Source organism: Myxine glutinosa, chromosome 4 (assembly GCF_964187855.1).
Source record: "Myxine glutinosa chromosome 4, kmMyxGlut1.1, whole genome shotgun sequence".
Lineage (NCBI taxonomy): Eukaryota > Metazoa > Chordata > Myxini > Myxiniformes > Myxinidae > Myxine > Myxine glutinosa.
The window spans coordinates 141,153,235-141,175,514 of record NC_136264.1 but is presented as its reverse complement, the minus strand read 5'-3'; the positions used below and the strand labels follow the sequence as shown (position 1 = coordinate 141,175,514).

General features: G+C 48.0%; 2 protein-coding genes across 5 annotated transcripts in view; one reads left to right on the top strand and one right to left on the bottom strand.

Moving 5' to 3' along the window:
• Positions 1-16,431, bottom strand: part of LOC137425312 (phosphoinositide 3-kinase adapter protein 1) — a 118,070-nt gene extending 101,639 nt beyond the window's left edge. For 2 of the 4 annotated variants that reach the window (XM_068113612.2, XM_078776525.1), the window contains exon 1: positions 16,362-16,427. The gene's annotated coding sequence lies outside the window, so the exon portion shown is untranslated. Of the gene's footprint in view, positions 1-16,361 lie in introns of all 4 variants that reach the window. The other 2 variants (XM_078776527.1, XM_068113610.2) reach the window with 2 other exon arrangements.
• Positions 2,489-22,280, top strand: part of LOC137425310 (uncharacterized) — a 49,580-nt gene continuing 29,788 nt past the window's right edge. The window contains exons 1-2 of the mRNA XM_068113597.2: positions 2,489-2,605; positions 17,494-17,647. Coding sequence (XP_067969698.2) covers positions 2,489-2,605; positions 17,494-17,647 — 271 coding nt within the window. The remainder of the gene's footprint in view (positions 2,606-17,493; positions 17,648-22,280) is intronic.

Below are 22,280 nucleotides of genomic sequence, written 5' to 3'. Positions count from 1 at the left end.
GGAAATTTGAATGGGATTTTCACATCAGCTAATTGAATTCAACCACCAACTATTTTTGAGATCAGCATAGGCCAAAAGGTCAACATAGGCCTAAGGTCAACCACTTTTCTCAAGTTTCTAAAATCCTCAATTTTCTTCCGATTCACTTTAAACTTGAATAGGATTTACATATCAGCTAACTGAATTCAACCACTAACTATTTTGGAGATCAACATAGGCCAAAAGGTCAACATATGCCAAAACGTCAACAAACCTTTCAAATTTCTAAAATCCTCAATTTTCATCCGATTGACTTGGAATTTGAATAGGATTTTCATATCAGCTTATGGAATTCAACCACCAACTATTTTTGAGATCAACATAGGCCAAAAGGTCAACATAGGCCAAAGGTCAACAACCATTTCAAATTTCTAAAATCCTCAATTTTCATCCGATTGACTTGGAATTTGAATAAAATTTTCATATCAGCAAAATTAATTCAACCACCAACTATTTTTGAGATCAACATAGGCCAAAAGGTCAACATAGGCCAAAGATCAACCACTCTTTTTTATATATCTCTAAAATCCTCAATTTCCATCCAATTGACTTGAAATCTGAACAGGATTTGCATATCAGCCTCCTGAAACCAACCACCAACTATTTTTAAGGTCAACATAGGCCAGATTTCTAAGATTGTCAATTTTCATCCGATTGACTTGAAATTTGAAGACAATTTGCATATATGGTCACTGAATTCAACCCCCAACTATATTTGAGGTCAACATAGGCCAAAAAGGTCAACATAGGCCAAAGACCAACCACTTTTTTTACTAATTTCTAAAATCCTCAATTTTCATCCAGTTGACGTGAAATTTAAATAGGATTTTCATATCAGCGAACTGAATTCATCCATCAACTATTTTTGAGATCAAAATAGCACAAAACGTCAATATAGGCCTAAGGTCAACCATTTTTCTCAAATTTCTAAAATCCTCAATTTTCATCCAAATAACTTAAAATCTGAAGGCGATTTGCATATCAGGTCACAGAATTCCGCCCCCAATTATTTGTGAGGTCAAAAAGATGCTCTACTGAGTGCCATTCTACATTGTTGTCTTTTGCCAAGTGTTGCTCTATGATTGATTTTTCATTTGTCTGTTTGTTTGTCTGTCTGTCTGTCTGTCTGTCTGTGTGAACAAGATATCTCAAAACGTTGTGGACAGATTCGGACGAAATTTGGCAGAGAGGTAGTGTATGTGGCACGGACGAAATGATTAGATTTTGGTGAAATGATTAGATATATATTGTTGTGGCACAGGTTTCGAGTCTACTATTAGGGGGTTAGCCTCAGTTTCTACCCCGCACTTACCGGGCCCGAGGCTATCATGCACGAATAACTTCATGCTGCAGCAGGTTTATAATCAACTGCGGATGCCATCCAGTTATAATCATGTGCTTCAGTGTCCACCATCTAATACTGTTTAACTGAAGGTCATTTGACCTTCTGGCTGGGATACGCACCCTCGGCTATGCAACATTCTTATCTTAATTAGATCGTTTAATGAGGGTGGCTGAGCATACACCTGGTGCAAGCCGGTCTTAACGAGCCAATTTGTCGGGGAATAATAATCTCCCTATCTCCACTAAATGCGAACAGCGCTGGATCAATGGAGGAAAAGACAAGCACAAACAGATTGGAAAGGAACGTCAACAAGGGATTTTTTACAATTATTTACAAGGCTCAGGTGGGATCATGTGAAATGGCGGGAGGGAACTCAAGGGCTTTAATGTTTGTGGGAGGGGAAGGGTGCACACAAAGGGAACAATGGGGGAATGTAAATCAAAATGTACAAACGGTCACTACAATGAAATGTGCGGAGATATTTATAAGCAGGAAAGAAAATGGATGAGAGCAAAACTTTAACATATGCCTTTTTATCACTATCTATCGATAATACACAGTACAGGGCACCCAGCAGACATTCACAAAGGGAGAAAAGAACAGAAGATGGAGACAGTGTGAGGATTACGGCCTCTCACTTACCTGGCAGAAGCAGTTGTGCTTCTGCAACGCAACGCTAAAGGAGGGAGTAAAAAGAGAAAATACTGAGGTGACTAGGGTGCATTGTGAGTGTAGAGGTGCCGGTGAGTGCGTGTAATGTGAACGATCCAAGAGGAAATGCAAAAGTGCGTCTATGTTTACGAACGAATGATAAAAATAAAAGAAAGCTGAAAAAAGAACGCATGAGCGGATAGCCTACTGTGAGAGAGTCTAAAAAGAATGTGTGAGGCGGCGAGCATAACTTGGTTTGGCCACAATTGGTTCATTCACTCCGTCCACTCCAAGGTTTCCAGCTCCAAATCACCAACGTGAGCGCCACCCCTCGAGCTCAGTTCATCCACCAACACACACGCAGAGAGAGCATGCAGACAGGCAGGCAGAGTGAGATGCAGGTGGAGAGAAAGCAAGAACCTTCGCCTACGGTGCTTTTATAATCCCCTAGCGATGGCAGGGCTTGCCTGTGAAATCTTGAAGTTTCTCTGCGAAATCCAGGATGCCGATTGGAACATCGCTGCCTTGCCCCACCCTTGCCAGACCTTCGCAGCTGATGTGCCCCAGAAGGCACTTCTGACTCGGTACGGAATAGAGCTCTGCAGTTAACATGGGTGGGAGGGGTAGCGACTTGCCCTCGGGCATGGGACGAATACTGGTAGCACAAAATTGTTTTGTAAAGACAGACGGAGCGATTAGATGCTCACAGTTTAATTCGATTAGATGCTAATGGCCAATTAACGCCCATCTGTTTCTGAGGAAAAACAAAGTCTGGCGAACGAAAGCGTCGGCTGTCTATATAGAATACTATTACGTTTATGGGGTAGGTAAGAGAATACCATAGGAAAGGTAGGATTGAATAGGAAATAGCATGGACCATGTGACGTGTAGGAGCATTTCGATGTAATAAGTAGGGGAAATGTAGCTTTAGGCTGAGTTTACCTGTGTATTATATGAGGAGTGATGCCGTGTTAATTAGTAGCAGGGATTAAAGATAAATTCCCCTGTTCATGATACCCTCTGTGGCCATCCCTAACATTTGTAACAACCACCGGCTAAGTAAAACATCAGCTGGCTAGGATTCACGCTCCATGGACACGATACGGTGGGAACCTGCCCGGGAGAGGCGGAGCTGCAGTGGGCGGGGGGCGGGGCCGGTGGGCCATGCCCCCCCCCACCCACCCCCGAGTGACGCGGCCAGATGACATGGGCGGGTGAAGAAGGAGCTTCGCGATTGTTGTGTCCATGGAGGAGAGCGTTTTGTGGAGCAATCGTGAGGGAGCTTTGACTGCTGCGCTCGCCAGGGGGATGGAGGCCGCACCGTCCTTCCACAAACGGAGGAGAAGGGAAAGAGGGCAGTATACATTTTTTAACAATTCTAAAAAACCTAAACAAAATAGATGCGTGGTATTACTGGCTTTAAATCCTCTCCAGGGTGTGACTTTTCCAACACCCTTATTTGGTGATCATCAGATTTGGGGTTGATGGTTATTTCTTTTGATATTCAGGCATTCAAAATCACCTTGTGTTTGGGGTGTGTTTGAACATTTACCGATTCACCAGGTTTGAACAACCAACCAAGTGGTGATATTCAAATTCTTACCCTAATTGGTGGTGGGGTGGAGGGGTGGGGTTGAACTGTTTGGGAGTTTGTTTAAAACGTTGAATAATAATAAAAAATATTATGTAAATATATATATATATATTTTAACAATAAAGACGAGAAGGGCACTCGGTGGAGCGCTTACCTCCGCCAGGCTGAATAGTTTATGGTTTGTATCCCACTGAGCAGCCGGATCTGGAATCGGACCTGAACCAAAATCGAATCAGCTTGTTCTTGTCACCAAACCAACTCATCCACCAAGTTTAGTCATAACTCGTACATAATTTTTTTTAAATATCATGTTAATATATATCGCTTTTCACCTGATCTCTCAATAGTTAAGAATCACTTAAAAATTAAATAATTATCGTATCCGAATGCATTTTCAGATCTTCACCAAAATCGAATCGATTCGCCCTTGTTCCGAACCCAACCAGTCCACCAAGTTTCGTCCAAATCTGTCCATACTTTTTGAGATATTGTGCTATATGTCCGTTTCGCCCTATCACTCAATGGTGAAGAATCACTTAAAAATTAAATAATTGTCATATCCAAATCCATATTTAGATCTTCACCAAAATCGAATCGATTAGTCATTGTCACACGCCCAACCTCTCCACCAAGTTTCGTACAAATCCGTCGATACTTTTTTGAGATATCGTGCTATGTATCGGTTTAGCCCGATCTCTCAATGGTGAAAAATCACTTTAAAAGATCGAGTAGCCGGATCCGAATCCGGATCTTCACCAATTCATCAAAATCGAATCGATTCGTCCTTGTTCCAAACCCAACCAGTCCACCAAGTTTCGTCCAAATCTGTCCATAACTTTTTGAGACATTGTGCTATATGTCCATTTTCGCCATATCACTCAATGGTGAAGAATCACTTAAAAATCAAATAATTGTCATATCCAAATCCATATTCAGATCTTCACCAAAATCGAATCGATTAGTCGTTGTGATGCGCCCAACCTCTCCACCAAGTTCAGTCCAAATCCGTCGATAATTTTTTGAGATATCGTGCTGGTATTTTGTTGTACTGGTATGTTGTAGAGTCACGTGAAAAAGTAAGTACACCCCATGTAAAGTTTTGACTTTTTCAAAATATTTCAACATACAGCTATTTGATCTTCATTTCAACAATATTGATAGATAAAGGTGATATAATATAACAAACTAGCAGAAGTACCCGGCATTGCCGGGCGGGGGAGGGGAGGGGAGGGGAAGGGGAGGAGAGGAGAACGGGGGGGAGGGGAGGAGGGGGGGAGGGGAGAAGAGGGGGGGGAGGGGAGAAGAGGGGGGGGAGGAGAGAAGAGGAGGGAGGAGGAGGGGGGAGGGGAGGAGAAGGGGGGAGGGGAGGAGAGGGGGGAGGGGTAAGGGGTAGGGGGGAGGGGGAGGGGGCGAGGGGGGTCAGGCAGCTTCTTCTCGGTGGTCACCCATAAAATAGATTTGTAAAAATTTCGGTTGCTCACCTGGTTGAGGGTGGATAGAGCCAATGAGGTGGTATACCTGGCCTTGCACCTTGAATGTAGGCATGAATCCTTGCTCAGTGACGACGCGATCTGCTCCAAACGAAGTCATTTGGAACGAAGAGTTGTAATTACGGATTTCCTTCAGGAAGTGTCTGGATTGAGTCGTAGTTGATTGAAGTAGTTCTTTCAAAGGTTCCGGTGGAGATAGGAGAGAAGGCAAAAGGACATTGCCTCCCCTGCAACACATTCCTGGTATTTCTCCCTTCCATTTCAAGGCATGGCAAAGCTGACAGGTGAACGACATGGAGCCAATATCAACGTTTGAGGAGTAGTCAGTGTACGGATTGTAACTGAATGCAGCCTTCTCCCATGCAATGGCCGGCTGCCGTCTGCCTGATGGTTGCCAGTTGTTGAGTCGTTTTTGGCGCTGTTCTTCTGTCTCCTGCTGTCTGGCCCTCGCGTTGATTGGCGTTTAGACGTGCCTCTGTCTCATCTTCTGTCTCTCGCTGTCTGGCCCTCGCCACACGTTGTTGATTAGCGTTCAGACGTGCCTCTGTCTCATCTTCTGTCTCTCGCTGTCTGGCCCTCGCCAGACGTTGTTGATTGGCGTTTAGACGTGCCTCTGTCTCATCTTCTGTCTCTCGCTGTCTGGCCCTCGCCAGACGTTGTTGATTGGCGTTTAGACGTGCCTCTGTCTCATCTTCTGTCTCTCGCTGTCTGGCCCTCGCCAGACGTTGTTGATTGGCGTTTAGACGTGCCTCTGTCTCATCTTCTGTCTCTCGCTGTCTGGCACTCGCCAGACATTGTTGATTGGCGTTTAGACGTGCCTCTGTCTCATCTTCTGTCTCTCGCTGGCTGGCCCTCGCCAGACATTGTTGATTGGCGTTTAGACGTGCCTCTGTCTCATCTTCTGTCTCTCGCTGTCTGAATCTAGAGACACGTTCTTGATTGGCTTGTCGATGGTGAAAAGTATCTTCATCGGCTTCATGGAGTCTCCGATCAGCGATTTTCCTTGCTCGGGAGGTTGAACGTGACAAATTTCTTTTCTTCGGTGCCATTGCCTTTATCACAGTCAGTCTTCCATTCACTCACTCGTAGACAAATTCAAAATACCAAATTCAATACTCATAGACAAAATACCACGTTTACACGTGGTAAGAAACGATGCAAACACACGATTGCAACTCTGCGTCGTGTCGTGGGCGTGGCCAACGTGGCCTCATGCTCCCAGGTGATTGGCAAACTCGAGCTCGAGAGAGCCATAATGCGCTACGTTATGGCAAAAAATATGGATCTAAAGATGAAAGAAAAAAAAACCTATGTGGTGTGAATGGCAATGTTCCTCGCTGAAATGTGAAAAAACGCAATCACGTGGCAAGGAACATCACGTGATCGCTCTGAGCGATCGATTGCAACTCTGCGTCGTGTCGTGGGCGTGGCCAAAGTGGCCTCATGCTCCCAGGTGATTGGCTAACTCGAGCTTGAGAGAGCCATAATGCGCTACGTTATGGCAAAAAATATGGATCTAAAGATGAAAGAAAAAAAAACCTATGTGGTGTGAATGGCAATGTTCCTTGCTCAAATGTGAAAAAACGCAATCGCTTTTCGCTCTGAAATACGTGCGAATGCGTAACTGAGTAAATGGCGGCAAGGAACATCACGTGATCGCTCTGAGCGAATCAGCGCGCTGCTCTGCCACCGGTCAGATATTATTCCTCGCTGAAATGCGCTGAGGTAAGAATATGGTAAAAAAATATTATGAAACAAATTTTTAGGTCGGCCATGTTCTTCCCAGGCTCAATGGCCATGTCTGTGCCAAATATCAAGTACGTGAGCCTCTCCGTTTAGGAGTCTATCGGTAACATTACACACACACACACACACACAAACTGTGTTTTATATATATAGATATCATGAAACATTTACATTTTGTAGTCCATTGTATAATTTAAATAAACATAAATGCAAATTTCGCATGTGGAAAAAGTAAGTACACCCTTGGCTCTAATAGGTGGTATTGCCCCCTTTGGCAGAAACAACCTCAAGTAGGCGTTTCTTATAACTGTCTACTAGTCTCTGACATCGACTGGGAGAAATTTTTGCCCACTCCTCCATGCAGAATTCTTTCAGCTGGGTGATGTTTGAGGGGTTTCTTGCATGCACAGCTCGTTTCAAATCCCCCCACAACATCTCAATGGGATTTAGATCCGGGCTTTGACTTAGCCATTCCAGAACCCTCCATTTCTTTCTTTTCAGCCATTCCTTGGTGGATTTACTGGTATGTTTCGGCTCATTGTCATGTTGCAAGGTCCACCTTCGGTTGAGCTTCAATTTTCCGACAGATGGCCTCACATTATCCTCAAGCACCCTCTGGTGCAATGAAGAATTCACAGTGGATTCTATGATGGTGAGCTGCCCAGGCCCTGATGCAGCAAAGCTGCCCCAAACCATGATATTTCCACCACCATGCTTTACAGTTGGTATCAGGTTCTAGTGGTCAAATGCTGTCTTTGGTTTTCGCCAAACATGTCTTCTGGTACTGTGGCCAAATAGCTCTACCTTTGACTCATCTGTCCAGAGCACATTGTTCCAGAAGTGCTGGTCTTTGCCTGGGTGTTCATTGACAAACTTTAGTCTTGCCCTGATGTTCTTTCTGGACAGCAAAGGTTTCCTCCTGGCACACCTCCCATGTAGATCAAATTTGTGCAGCCTCTTTCCAATGGTAGACTCGTGCACTTTGACATCAACAGTGGCAAGAGCTAGCTGTAGGTCCCCTGATGACATTCTGGAGTTCTTAGAGACTTCTTTCAGCATCTTGCGGTCTGCTCTCGGGCTAAACCTGCTGGGGCGGCCTGGCCTGAACAAGTTGGCAGTTGTTTGGAATCTTCTCCACTTGTAGATGATCTTCCGGACAGTCAAATGATTGATTTTTTCAAATTGTTTGGAGATCTTTTTAAATCCCTTCCCAGACTCGTAGGCATCTATAACCTTCTTTCTGAAGGCCTCAGAGAGCTTTTTTGATCTAGGCATGGTGACGCCGCACACTTCAACAACAAAGAGCAAACCAAACGAAATATCTGAGGTTTAAATAAGACAGGTTCCTCCAAGATCCTCTCTAACGATGTTCTCATCATTTGCACCTGAGCTGGTGCACCTGATTCTAATTTTAGGTATTTGAAGTAGTGATAAATGTCGGGGTGTACTTACTTTTTCCACATGCGAAATTTGCATTTATGTTTATTTAAATTATACAATGGCCTACAAAATGTAAATGTTTCATGATATTTGTTATATTATATCACCTTTATCTATCAATATTGTTGAAATGAAGATCAAATAGCTGTATGTTGAAATATGTTGACAAAGTCAAAACTTTACATGGGGTGTACTTCCTTTTTCACATGACTGTATGTATCGGTTTAGCCCTATCTCTCAATGGTGAAGAATCACTTTAAAAAATCTAGTATCCGGATCCGAATGCGGATCTTCATCAAAATCTAATTATTTCGTCCTTGTCACATGCACTACCTCTCTGCCAAATTTCGTCCGCATCTGCCCACAACTTTTTGAGATATCTTGTTCACAGAAAGACAAACAGACAAACAGACAGGGGTGAAAACATAACCATGTATATAAACATAACCATCCACCTTCGGTGGCGGAGGTAATAATAATAAATAAATAAAAACATTCATTTTGAAGTACAACATATTTCTGCGAAAAAAGTCATCCCAATGAACCTTGTAACAAGTGTTCCAAGTCACCTCACTTTATGGTACAAGAAATCTCTAAAATAAGAGCAAAGAACAACAAAGATTTAAAAATGAATTATTGCATTAAAACTTTAAATTCATTTCATAGAAATTCGCCTCAAAGACTGTGTTTTTTTATGAGACTACAGCATTGGCTATGGTGGTGGGGATTATTTTTAGGGTCTCTGTGTATCTATTAATTACTGCAGAAGAAAAGTTTAATACATCAGTTTTTAAAGGGATGTAACTTATGTGCCTGAAGCAGATAGATACGGAGTTTGGTCGAAAGCAGTAGAAACAAGATTGGAACGATTGGATTGGATTGGAAGAACAAGATTAGGCAACGAGTCCGTTCCACAGACATGCACGATGCTTCTGTATTTCTGGTATCCTGTCTGTTATCCTGTGATACGTCTGTGACTGCATTCATTCCTACACATGAAACTGCAGTTTGTTTGACCGCAAATTTATATTTTGAATTTTTTTTCACTCATTAATGCTTAGGAAAGTTGGCTGGCAGGATAAGCTCAGGGAGCATGCCAACTTCGGAACTGTGTCGATCGTGTCTCCGACATCCCGGACAAATTCCAAATTCTTGATCGAACGTGCGGGCAATGCACCATTGATGGCACAGGCCACTGGCAGGCCGAAAGGATATTTGAATCTAAGTCCAATGTGTATTTGCTAAATCAATAAATGTTTAGGGAAGTAATTTGAGGGAGCAAGACACAAATAACTAAAACTGGAATGGTCCAAAAGTGACAACAATGTGGAACTGTAAGATAAAAACATTTTAATTCTTTTTTAACAAGAATCACAGAGTGCTGCAGTAGGTAGAGTATTCCTTGAAGAAACCGTAAGATAGTTCTTCCAGATCTTACTCCTGTTCTTTCCGCCAGTGCAGTAGCGCTAGGAAAAACTGTTGCACACCCCATTGTATGGCAATTGGAGAGCATCCTACAAGAAGGTTCCATCTGCTTGGAAATCAGCCAACATTACCGCTTTACACAAAAAGGTGCAAAAACAGATCCTTACAATGATAGACCAATCAGCCTGCTCCCAATAATCACCAAGGTCATGGAATCCATCATTGCTTCTGATATGAAACCCTTTCTCTTCTCCAATGGCTTGATCTCGGATCATCAATTTGGAGTCAGACCAGGTCATTCTACTCTGGACATGCTGCTTCTGCTGTCTCAACAATGGATGGAGGTCCTCAATGCCAAATAGGAAATCAGAGCTGTCTCCCTTGACATATCACATGCCTTCGATATGGTCTGGCACCCCGCTCTGCTCACCAAGCTCTCCTCCGATGGTATCCATGGAAATCTCCACGCATGGCTTACAGACTTCCTCTCTGGTCATAGTCAACGTGTGGTCCTGAATGGGTTTCTCTCTTCGCCCCTTCCTGTTCAGGCTGGAGTTCCCCAAGGTAGTGTTCTGGGCCGTGTGCTTTTTCTCGTCTTCATCAATGATCTCTCTGACTCTCTGGAAAATCCTCTCTATCTCTTTGCTGATGACTCCACTCTCTGCTGCTCCATACCTCATCCCTCATACCGTCAGTCTGCAGCCTCCTCACTCTCTGCAGACCTGGACAAAATCACAGACTGGTCAAACAAGTGGAACATATCTTTCAATCCTGACAAATCTCACACTCTTACTATGTCTCTCCGAAAAGACCGACTGGACAACCCTCCCATCTACTTTCTCAACAATCCTCTCGAAGAAGTTCTATCACTCAAGGTTTTGGGTCTCACTATCTGCCATGATCCTTCCTGGGAAAACCACATTTCCAAGCTGGCCTCCAATGCCAGTCTCTGTCATGCAAAGTCCTTCCTTGGCACTGCTGAGCTCCTCACCACATACAAGGCTTTCATCTGCAGCTTTATGGATTACTGTTCTCTCCTCTGGGCTGGTGCTCCAATCTCACACCTGGCTCAGCTTCATGCTGTAGAAACCAAAGCTTTCAGAATAATTGGAATCTCCCGTGATGAAGCCGATTCTGAGAGCCTTTCACTCACTCACCGCAGGCAGGTTGGTGGTCTTTAAATCTTCCACCGAATCCTCTCTGTGCTATCTCCCCCAGCTCTGTCTGCGCTCTGTCCCCCAAATATTCCTTCAGGTCGCACAAGATCTGCCAGCAACCCTCTTCTGGTTAAACTGCCAAAATCAAGACTCTCTGCTCACCTTCACTCCTTCATTCCTCTTTTCTCCCGCCTCTGGAACAAACTCCCACAGTCTCTTCAATCTGATAGGCCGGATAACCAAGTGGCGATATTCAATGGTGGACAAAAATATTCACTCCAGGTCTTTAAAACAGCTGTTCACCACCATCTCTTATCTTCCCCCATCCAAAACCTTGATCTTTTCTACCCCCGTTAATACACCCCAAATCCACCTCCTTCGATCTCCGACTTCATTCCTGAAATTCCGAGTAGTGTCCATTTGTTTTATACAGTGTACCCCTTCCCTCCTTCCCCTGCCCCTACCCCCAAGCCCTCTCCCTCCCACAGATCTTCCGATGTCCCTGTTCTCTACAGTTGTTGTGCTTGTGAGCTGCCCTCTCTCTCCCTCTCTTGTCTCCCGCTCCCTTTATTGTATGTTTTATGTGTCAGTTTATGTTGTTTGTGTTTAATGTGTTAGCTCTTACACGAGCCTCGACTTTGTATAGAAAAAAAACCCCCAAAAAAAACCTTCATAGTGTGGCAGACACGAAAGCTCACTGGCGTGATAGCATCATTCCGCGCACCAAGTGGGCGGCGGCCATGCCCGAGGGGTAGGCGTGGCCCCGGGATATACACCGGGCACGCAGCCCGGAGCGCTTCAGTGCTACAGTGGAGCTCTTGCAATAAAGACTCTTTTAACTTACCGCGTTGTCCGCTTCCTCCTTGCTAAACAAGTAGCGCGCGTAGCACCGCGCTTCATTGGTGACCCTCCGACGTTCTGGTCAGCCGTCGCTGACCACCCGAACACGCCACAGCAATGGCAACCAACGTGGTCACAATCAAACTCCCCGAGTTCTGAGTGGCTCAAGCTGAAGTTTGGTTCCTGCAGGCAGAAGCCCAGTTCCGACTTCGAGGCATCACGGTGGACGAGCCCATGTACTGCCACGTGGTCGCCTCCCTCGGGCCTGGCACGGCCGCCCGCGTCGTGTCGGTCCTGAGGAACCCACCGGCCGACGGCAGGTACGAGGCGATCAAGCGTCTCCTCCTCGCCACGTTCGGCCTCACGGTGGACGCACGGGCCGACCGCCTCCTGGACCTCCCCGAGCTCGGTGACATGCGACCGTCGGTCCGCATGGACCATATGCTGTCGCTGATGGGCGACGAAACCCCGAATGCTCTATTCCGGGCGTTATTTCGACGCCAGCTGCCGGCACGAGTACGCCTCGTGTTGGCCGGTTCTGCGACGACGGAACCCTGAGCTCTCGCTGCCGAGGCCGACAAGTTCTTCGCGGCTTTGGACACGCAGGCGAGTTTTGGCGCGGCCGTCGCGCATCCCGAGGCTGATGCACACCTCGTGGCTGATGCTGATGCACACCTCGCGGCCGCCGCCACGCCCCGCCCACCACCGCCGCCGCGGAGAAAACCACGGCCTCCGCCGCCTCCGCCGCCAACCTGGTGTTTTTTTCCACGCCCAGTTCGGCCACGAGGCTCGGCAGTGTCGCCCGCCGTGCTCATTCGGCAGGTCGGGAAACGCCCGGGCCGGCCCTCGGTAGTGGCACTGAGCGCCGGCCGTTCAAACAGCCTACTGTTCATAACGGACACCTTATCCGGGCGCCGTTACCTGTGCAACACGGGAGCGCAGGTGAGTGTCGTTCCCGCCGGTACGTCCGACAAGCAAACCGCGGGCCGGGGCCCCGCGCTGCTTGCTGCCAATGGTACATCCATACGCACATACGGAAAACGCTGCCTCTCTCTGCGGTTCGGAGGGCAGGTTTTCCGGTGGTCGTTCGTCACTGCCGACGTGCCCATGGCACTGCTCGGCGCGGACTTCCTGTGCGCTAATGGGCTGTTGGTGGACATAAAGCACAGAAGGCTCGTCCAGGCCGAGACGTTCAGCTCGCTCGCTTGCGCGCCCAGCTCGTTGAGCAGCTCACGTTGAGCAGCCGAGCGGCTTGCTGAGCGGTTCGGTTCCGGCCAGGTTGATCTGTACGCTTCCGGCAGCGGACGAATTCACCCGCCTCCTCGCAGGCTTCCCGGCCCTCACGCGGCCCACCTTCTCGGCGGGGGCCGTCAAGCACGGGGTGGAACACCACATCCCCACCGCCGGGCCACCGGTCTACGCCCGGGCACGTCACCTCGAGCCGACGAAGCTCGCGGTAGCTAAAGCGGCGTTCGCTACGCTGGAGCGGCTCGGCATAGTGCGGCGCTCCGAGAGTGCTTGGGCGTCGCCACTCCACATCGTGCCAAAGCCCGGCAGGGGATGGCGACCGTGCGGGGACTACCGGCGCCTCAACGACGCCACCACCCCCGACCGCTACCCCGTCCCCCACATCCAGGACTTCTCCGCCCGGTTGGCGGGCATGTCCTTCTTTTCAAAGGTGGACCTCATACGCGGTTACCATCAGGTCCCCGTCAGGCCGGAGGACATCCCGAAGACGGCGGTCATCACGCCATTCGGACTTTTCGAATTTCTTCGGATGCCCTTCGGGTTGAAGAATGCGGCTCAGGCGTTCCAGCGACTAATGGACAGCGTCTTACGCGACTTGGATTTTGTGTACGTCTACCTGGACGACATCCTCGTCGCCAGCGCGTCCCGCGAGGAGCACATCCACCATCTCCGCACACTCTTCGAATGCCTGGGTCAGCATGGCCTCATCGTGAACCCCGCCAAGTGCCGGTTCGGCGTCGCCGAGATCGACTTTTTGGGGCACCGTGTCACTAGGCACGGGGCTGTCCCCCTACCGGCCAAGGTGGAGGCGGTGAAGGGGTTTCCGCGCCCCCGCACGATCAAGGGGCTCCAGGAGTTCCTGGGCATGCTAAAGTTTTACCATCGGTTCCTGCCCCGCATCGCCCAGCTCCTGCGCCCCCTGCACGAGGCCCTCCGAGGGAAGCCGGGCAAAGGTGACGTTACCTGGACCGAGCAGATGGACGCGGCGTTCATCGGCGCGAAGCTCGCCTTGGCCAACGCCACCATGCTCGCGCACCCGGCGCCCGATCGCCCTCACCACCGACGCCTCGGACTACGCGGTGGGCGCGGTGCATGAGCAATGGGTGCGTGGTGCTTGGCAACCGCTGGCGTTCTTCAGCCGGCAGCTTCGCCCGCCCGAACGCCGTTATGGTACCTTTGACCGCGAGTTGCTCGGGCTCCACCTGGCGGTCAGGCACTTCCGCCATCTGCTCCAGGGCCGTGCGTTCACGGCCTTCGTCGACCACAAGCCACTGGTCTTCGCGATGGGCAAGGTCACTGAGCCGTGGTCGCCCCGGCAGCAGCGTCACCTCTCGCCCGTGTCCGAATATACGACGGACATCCGGCACGTCGCGGGGAAGGACAACCCGGTGGCGGATTGCCTTTCCCGGTCCGTCGCCCACGCAGTCCACCTCGACATCGACTATGCCCAGATGGCGGCGGACCAGGCCGCCGACCCCGACGTCCAGGCCTTGCGGACCGCCGTCACGGGCCTCCGCGTCACCGAGGTGCCGTTCGAAGGCGCGGGCACGGCCCTCTGGTGCGACTTCTCCCTCAAGCGGCCTCGCCCCATCGTGCCCGCGGGCTGGCAGCGCCAGGTTTTTGACGCCATCCACGGCCTGTCCCACCCGGGCACGAGGGCCTCCCAGAGGTTGGTCGCCGACAAGTTTGTCTGGCATGGCCTCCGGAGGGCCGTCCGCGGCTGGACCAGAACGTGCCTCGCGTGCCAGCGCACGAAGATGCACCGACACACCCAGGCCCCATTGGCCCCGTTTCCGGTGCCGGAGCGTAGGTTCGACCACGTTCACGTGGACCTGGTGGGACCTCTGCTCCCCTCGCGGTGTTTCACCCATGTCCTCACAATGGTGGACCGCACCACCCGGTGGCCGGAGGCTGTGCCTTTGGCGGCGACGACGGCGGCGGACGTCGCGCAGGCGTTCATCGCCACCTGGGTCACCCGGTTCGGCGCCCCCTCGGACATCTCGTCCGACCGCGGCCCCCAGTTCACCTCGGAGCTCTGGGGGGCGGTCGCGTGGGGGCTCGGGGTCCAGCTGCACCGAACCACGGCCTACCACCCCCAGGCCAATGCCCTGTGCGAGCGGTTCCACCGCTCGTTGAAGGCCGCGCTCCGAGCCACCCTCATTGTCGGCGGCTGGGTCGACAGGCTCCCCTGGGTCCTGCTGGGCCTCCGGACGGCGCCCAAGGACGACCTGCGCGCATCCGCGGCGGAGTTGGTCTTCGGACAACCGCTGCGGGTGCTGGGCGAGTTCCTCCCCGACCCCACGGCAAGATGGTCCGCGGGGCAGGAGCGCACCGCGCTGCAGGAGACCGCCCGGAGGTTCGCCCCGGTGCTGACGGCGCACCACGGGCACCCATCTACGCACGTCGCCCCGGAGCTTCGCACCGCGTTGTACGTCTTCGTCCGGCACGACGCCCACCGGACACCACTGTGGCCCCCGTACGACGGGCCTTTCCGCGTGCTGGAGACCGGGGTGAAACATTTCACCTTGGACATCGGCGGTACTCCCGACCGCGTCTCAGTGGATCGCCTCAAGCCGGCCCACCTCGACGTGGACCACCCACCGCCGGTGGTTCGGCCCCCGCGTCGAGGCCGCCCCCCTGCGGGCGGACCCCTGGCACCGCCCAGCCCCGCCGGCATGCCGCCCCCCGGTCCGGCACCCATCCCGGGTGCAGCCGGAGGCATCCCGGCTGGCATCCCTGCACCCCGGACGCCGCCAGTCGCCAGAGGGCGCTTCGGCCGGGTCATCCGTTTGCCCCGCAAACTGGCCCTCCAGGTGCGCGGGAATTCTGGGGGGGTGCATGTGGCGGACACGAAAGCTCACTGGCGTGATGGCATCATTCCGCGCACCAAGTGGGCGGCGGACACGCCCGAGGGGTAGGCGTGGCCTCGGGATATACACCGTCGCGCAGCCCGGAGCGCTCCAGTGCTACAGCCTACAGTGGAGCTCTTGCAATAAAGACTCTTTTAACTTACCGCGTTGTCCACTTCCTCCTTGCTAAACAAGTAGCGCGCGTAGCACCGCGCTTCAATAGCATGTTTTCAACGACAAGGACAAGGCAAAGCATTGGCTAAAATCTTGTAATTTGTATATAATATACCAAGATACAATAGCGTGAATTTTCAACCCAAAACAACAAATCGGGATGTTTTTTGGAAATACCAAAGAACAAAATAAATACAAATACAAGGATTGATGAAATTTTGAAGAGAATTATACAAAAAGGCCCCAATTAATTAATACATGCACTCTTCACACAAATAGCACCACGACTTAATTAGGCATGTAATATCAATACTCCATGCAAAACTACCCTCAAAACAGTGTTTCTCGATACAAGCAGAGTACCCCCTCAAGGTGATCTTGGTTCAAGACGCAACACGTTCTGCTCGCGCGTACCTTTATTTGGACGGTGTATAGGCTAGGCAACGGACAGCAACTTCGATCGCTCCCTCCACACTGATTGGGGTCATGCTGATCCTATATATGTAGGAAGTCTGCATGCAATCGGCACATAACTGTAGGAGGAGTAGCGCGACAATCAAACAAATAAACACTGGTCCGTGAAATATCGTACGTGCGTCGTGCGGTCTGCGTACGTTTCTTGTGTGAGTTCCAAGATGGCTGTAAGACGGCTATATCTCGAGTCAGTATAATAAAGATCAGCGGTTAGTACAGGTTACCGTTGGCACTCTGGGTCGTTGTGCCAAGGGGATAATTTTCCCCCAGTATTACTTGCTAGCTCACGTACAAGGAGGGACGAAACCAAGGCATACAAATCCTCCACTGCAATGTGATTGTCGCCATGTTACGGGTGTGCTGGTTTCTTCAATGTCATAATTTGGTATCACCCTTGGCCTTACCGTTCAATGTGTATTCATTTGTCCAAATATTTTTAATATATGCTTGTATTCACAATAAAGAGGAAGACCAAATACTTTAAGTCTGTCAATTCCACAAATCGTTGAAAAATATGATCGTTGTGCTGGGCGCTGTATAGTATTAGTTCTGTTTATCGCTGCTGGTCTTAATTATTCCCTTTTTGGCGCCGTCATATTAAAACTCGTGAATGGCAGTAATTGAATGTGAATTGTGTGAAAATAAATTGTTTTAAACTATTTTAAGGAAAAATATTGTGTACACATTCGTGTGTGTGCCTGAGATAAAGGTGGTGTAATAGATGGTGTAATATTTCGTGTTTACAGGTCTTGTTCCAAACTCTCCTTGCCGTATGGTCAAAACTAATTATAAATATGTCTTGAGAAAATAATTGGATGGATTGAAGAAGTTGGAATTTGATTAGTCATATTGTTAAATCAAACACAGACACTAATAGAATTAGAAAGGAAGTGAGTGGGATGGTACACTGCTGTGTGTCGACGGAGTGTGAAGTTTGAGGATCATGATCATTCCACATCAATCGGGTGGGGACTGGGGAATGACTGCAGAAGAGGTGGTAACTCGGCTGGAGTGTCCTTAGTTACCGCTGATTGGTTTACGGCTCATCACGGGGTTAACCAGCGACGCGTACAGCTCGAGTATAGGCCGCGTCTTCACCAAATATGAACTTCGCCTTGCAGAAAACCTCGTGAGTACATCAGTTGAGGTACCTCACTCGACTTGGTCGACACAAGGTATACATAGTGTGACGATTTGACGAAGAATAGTAATGGCGATATTTTACCACGATTGGTTGTCCAAACTTGACCAAAATATTCACTCATGGGGCCACAGTAGAACTGTTGCTGTGTGACGAGTATAGTCCCTAAGTTGTTGAGTGTTGATGGTAACTTGGTCCCTAAGTTGTAGTGTTGATGGTAACTTGGTCCCTAAGTTAAGTGTTGATGGTAACTTGGTCCCTAAGTTGTTGAGTGTTGATGGTAATCTGGGCCCTAAGTTGTTGAGTGTTCATGGTAATCTGGGCCCTAAGTTGTTGAGTGTTGATGGTAACATGGTCCCTAAGTTGTGGAGTGTTGATGGTAACTTGGTCCCTAAGTTGTTGAGTGTTGATGGTAACATGGTCCCTAAGTTGTTAAGTGTTGATTGTAACAATGTAACATGGTCCCTAAGTTGTGGAGTGTTGATGGTAACATGGTCCCTAAGTTGTGGAGTGTTGATGGTAACATGGTCCCCAAGTTGTTGAGTGTTGATGGTAATCTGGGCCCTAAGTTGTTGAGTGTTGATGGTAATCTGGGCCCTAAGTTGTTGAGTGTTGATGGTAATCTGGGCCCTAAGTTGTTGAGTGTTGATGGTAACATGGTCCCTAAGTTGTGGAGTGTTGATGGTAACTTGGTCCCTAAGTTGTTGAGTGTTGATGGTAACTTGGTCCCTAAGTTGTTGAGTGTTGATGGTAACATGGTCCCTAAGTTGTTGAGTGTTGGTAACATGGTCCCTAAGTTGTTGAGTGTTGGTAACATGGTCCCTAAGTTATGGAGTGTTGATGGTAACATGGTCCCTAAGTTGTTGAGTGTTGATGGTAACATGGTCCCTAAGTTGTTAAGTGTTGATTGTAACAATGTAACATGGTCCCTAAGTTGTGGAGTGTTGATAGTAACATGGTCCCTAAGTTGTGGAGTGTTGATGGTAACATGGTCCCTAAGTTGAGTGTTAATGGTAACATGGTCCCTAAGTTGTTGAGTGTTGATTGTAACATGGTCCCTAAGTTGTTGAGTGTTGATTGTAACATGGTCCCTAAGTTGTTGTGTTGATGGTAACATGGTCCCTAAGTTGAGTGTTGATGGTAACATGGTCCCTAAGTTGTGGAGTGTTGATGGTAACATGGTCCCCAAGTTGTTGAGTGTTGATGGTAATCTGGGCCCTAAGTTGTTGAGTGTTGATGGTAATCTGGGCCCTAAGTTGTTGAGTGTTGATGGTAATCTGGGCCCTAAGTTGTTGAGTGTTGATGGTAACATGGTCCCTAAGTTGTGGAGTGTTGATGGTAACTTGGTCCCTAAGTTGTTGAGTGTTGATGGTAACTTGGTCCCTAAGTTGTTGAGTGTTGATGGTAACATGGTCCCTAAGTTGTTGAGTGTTGGTAACATGGTCCCTAAGTTGTTGAGTGTTGGTAACATGGTCCCTAAGTTATGGAGTGTTGATGGTAACATGGTCCCTAAGTTGTTAAGTGTTGATTGTAACAATGTAACAATGTAACATGGTCCCTAAGTTGTGGAGTGTTGATAGTAACATGGTCCCTAAGTTGTGGAGTGTTGATGGTAACATGGTCCCTAAGTTGTTGAGTGTTGATGGTAACATGGTCCCTAAGTTGAGTGTTAATGGTAACATGGTCCCTAAGTTGTTGAGTGTTGATTGTAACATGGTCCCTAAGTTGTTGAGTGTTGATGGTAACATGGTCCCGAAGTTGTTGTGTTGATGGTAACATGGTCCCTAAGTTGAGTGTTGATGGTAACATGGTCCCTAATTTGTGGAGTGTTGATGGTAACATGGTCCCCAAGTTGTTGAGTGTTGATGGTAATCTGGGCCCTAAGTTGTTGAGTGTTGATGGTAATCTGGGCCCTAAGTTGTTGAGTGTTGATGGTAATCTGGGCCCTAAGTTGTTGAGTGTTGATGGTAACATGGTCCCTAAGTTGTGGAGTGTTGATGGTAACTTGGTCCCTAAGTTGTTGAGTGTTGATGGTAACTTGGTCCCTAAGTTGTTGAGTGTTGATGGTAACATGGTCCCTAAGTTGTTGAGTGTTGGTAACATGGTCCCTAAGTTATGGAGTGTTGATGGTAACATGGTCCCTAAGTTGTTAAGTGTTGATTGTAACAATGTAACATGGTCCCTAAGTTGTGGAGTGTTGATAGTAACATGGTCCCTAAGTTGTGGAGTGTTGATGGTAACATGGTCCCTAAGTTGTTGAGTGTTGATGGTAACATGGTCCCTAAGTTGAGTGTTAATGGTAACATGGTCCCTAAGTTGTTGAGTGTTGATTGTAACATGGTCCCTAAGTTGTTGAGTGTTGATTGTAACATGGTCCCTAAGTTGTTGAGTGTTGATGGTAACATGGTCCCGAAGTTGTTGTGTTGATGGTAACATGGTCCCTAAGTTGAGTGTTGATGGTAACATGGTCCCTAAGTTGTGGAGTGTTGATGGTAACATGGTCCCTAAGTTGTTGAGTGTTGATGGTAACATGGTTTCCTTAAGTTGTGGAGTGTTGATGGTAACATGGTCCCTAAGTTGTGGAGTGTTGATGGTAACATGGTACCTAAGTTGTTGAGTGTTGATGGTAACATGGTCCCTAAGTTGTTGAGTGTTGATTGTAACATGGTCCCTAAGTTGTGGAGTGTTGATGGTAACATGGTCCCTAAGTTGTTGAGTGTTGATGGTAACATGGTCCCTAAGTTGTGGAGTGTTGATGGTAACATGGTCCCTAAGTTGTTGAGTGTTGATTGTAACATGGTCCCTAAGTTGTGGAGTGTTGATGGTAACATGGTCCCTAAGTTGTTGAGTGTTGATGGTAACATGGTCCCTAAGTTGTGGAGTGTTGATGGTAACATGGTCCCTAAGTTGTTGAGTGTTGATGGTAACATGGTCCCTAAGTTGTGGAGTGTTGATGGTAACATGGTCCCTAAGTTGTGGAGTGTTGATGGTAACATGGTCCCTAAGTTGTTGAGTGTTGGTAACATGGTCCCTATGTTGCTGAGTGTTGATGGTAACATGGTCCCTATGTTGTTGAGTGTTGATGGTAACATGGTCCCTATGTTGTTGAGTGTTGGTAAAATGGTCCTTAAGTTATGGAGTGTTGATGGTAACATGGTCCCTAAGTTGTTGAGTGTTGATTGCAACAATGTAACATGGTCCCTAAGTTGTGGAGTGTTGATGGTAACATGGTCCCTAAGTTGTGGAGTGTTGATGGTAACATGGTCCCTAAGTTGAGTGTTGATGGTAACATGGTCCCTAAGTTGTTGAGTGTTGATTGTAACATGGTCCCTAAGTTGTTGTGTTGATGGTAACATGGTCCCTAAGTTGAGTGTTGATGGTAACATGGTCCCTAAGTTGTTGTGTTGATGGTAACATGGTCCCTAAGTTGTTGTGTTGATGGTAACATGGTCCCTAAGTTGTGGAGTGTTGATGGTAACATGGTCCCTAAGTTGTTGAGTGTTGATTGTAACATGGTCCCTAAGTTGTGGAGTGTTGATGGTAACATGGTCCCTAAGTTGTGGAGTTTTGATGGTAATCTGGGCCCTAAGTTGTTGAGTGTTGATGGTAACATGGTCCCTAAGTTGTGGAGTGTTGATGGTAACTTGGTCCCTAAGTTGTTGAGTGTTGATGGTAACATGGTCCCTAAGTTGTGGAGTGTTGATGGTAACATGGTCCCTAAGTTGTGGAGTGTTGATGGTAACATGGTCCCTAAGTTGTGGAGTGTTGATGGTAACATGGTCCCTAAGTTGTTGAGTGTTGATGGTAATCTGGGCCCTAAGTTGTTGAGTGTTGATGGTAACATGGTCCCTAAGTTGTTAAGTGTTGATTGTAACAATGTAACATGGTCCCTAAGTTGTGGAGTGTTGATGGTAACATGGTCCCTAAGTTGTTGAGTGTTGATGGTAACATGGTCCCGAAGTTGTTGAGTGTTGATGGTAACATGGTCCCTAAGTTGAGTGTTGATGGTAACATGGTCCCTAAGTTGTGGAGTGTTGATGGTAACATGGTCCCTAAGTTGTTGAGTGTTGATGGTAACATGGTTCCTAAGTTGTGGAGTGTTGATGGTAACATGGTCCCTAAGTTGTGGAGTGTTGATGGTAACATGGTCCCTAAGTTGTTGAGTGTTGATGGTAACATGGTCCCTAAGTTGAGTGTTAATGGTAACATGGTCCCTAAGTTGTTGAGTGTTGATTGTAACATGGTCCCTAAGTTGTTGAGTGTTGATTGTAACATGGTCCCTAAGTTGTTGAGTGTTGATGGTAACATGGTCCCGAAGTTGTTGTGTTGATGGTAACATGGTCCCTAAGTTGAGTGTTGATGGTAACATGGTCCCTAAGTTGTGGAGTGTTGATGGTAACATGGTCCCTAAGTTGTTGAGTGTTGATGGTAACATGGTTCCTTAAGTTGTGGAGTGTTGATGGTAACATGGTCCCTAAGTTGTGGAGTGTTGATGGTAACATGGTCCCTAAGTTGTTGAGTGTTGATGGTAACATGGTCCCTAAGTTGTTGAGTGTTGATTGTAACATGGTCCCTAAGTTGTGGAGTGTTGATGGTAACATGGTCCCTAAGTTGTTGAGTGTTGATGGTAACATGGTCCCTAAGTTGTTGAGTGTTGATGGTAACAT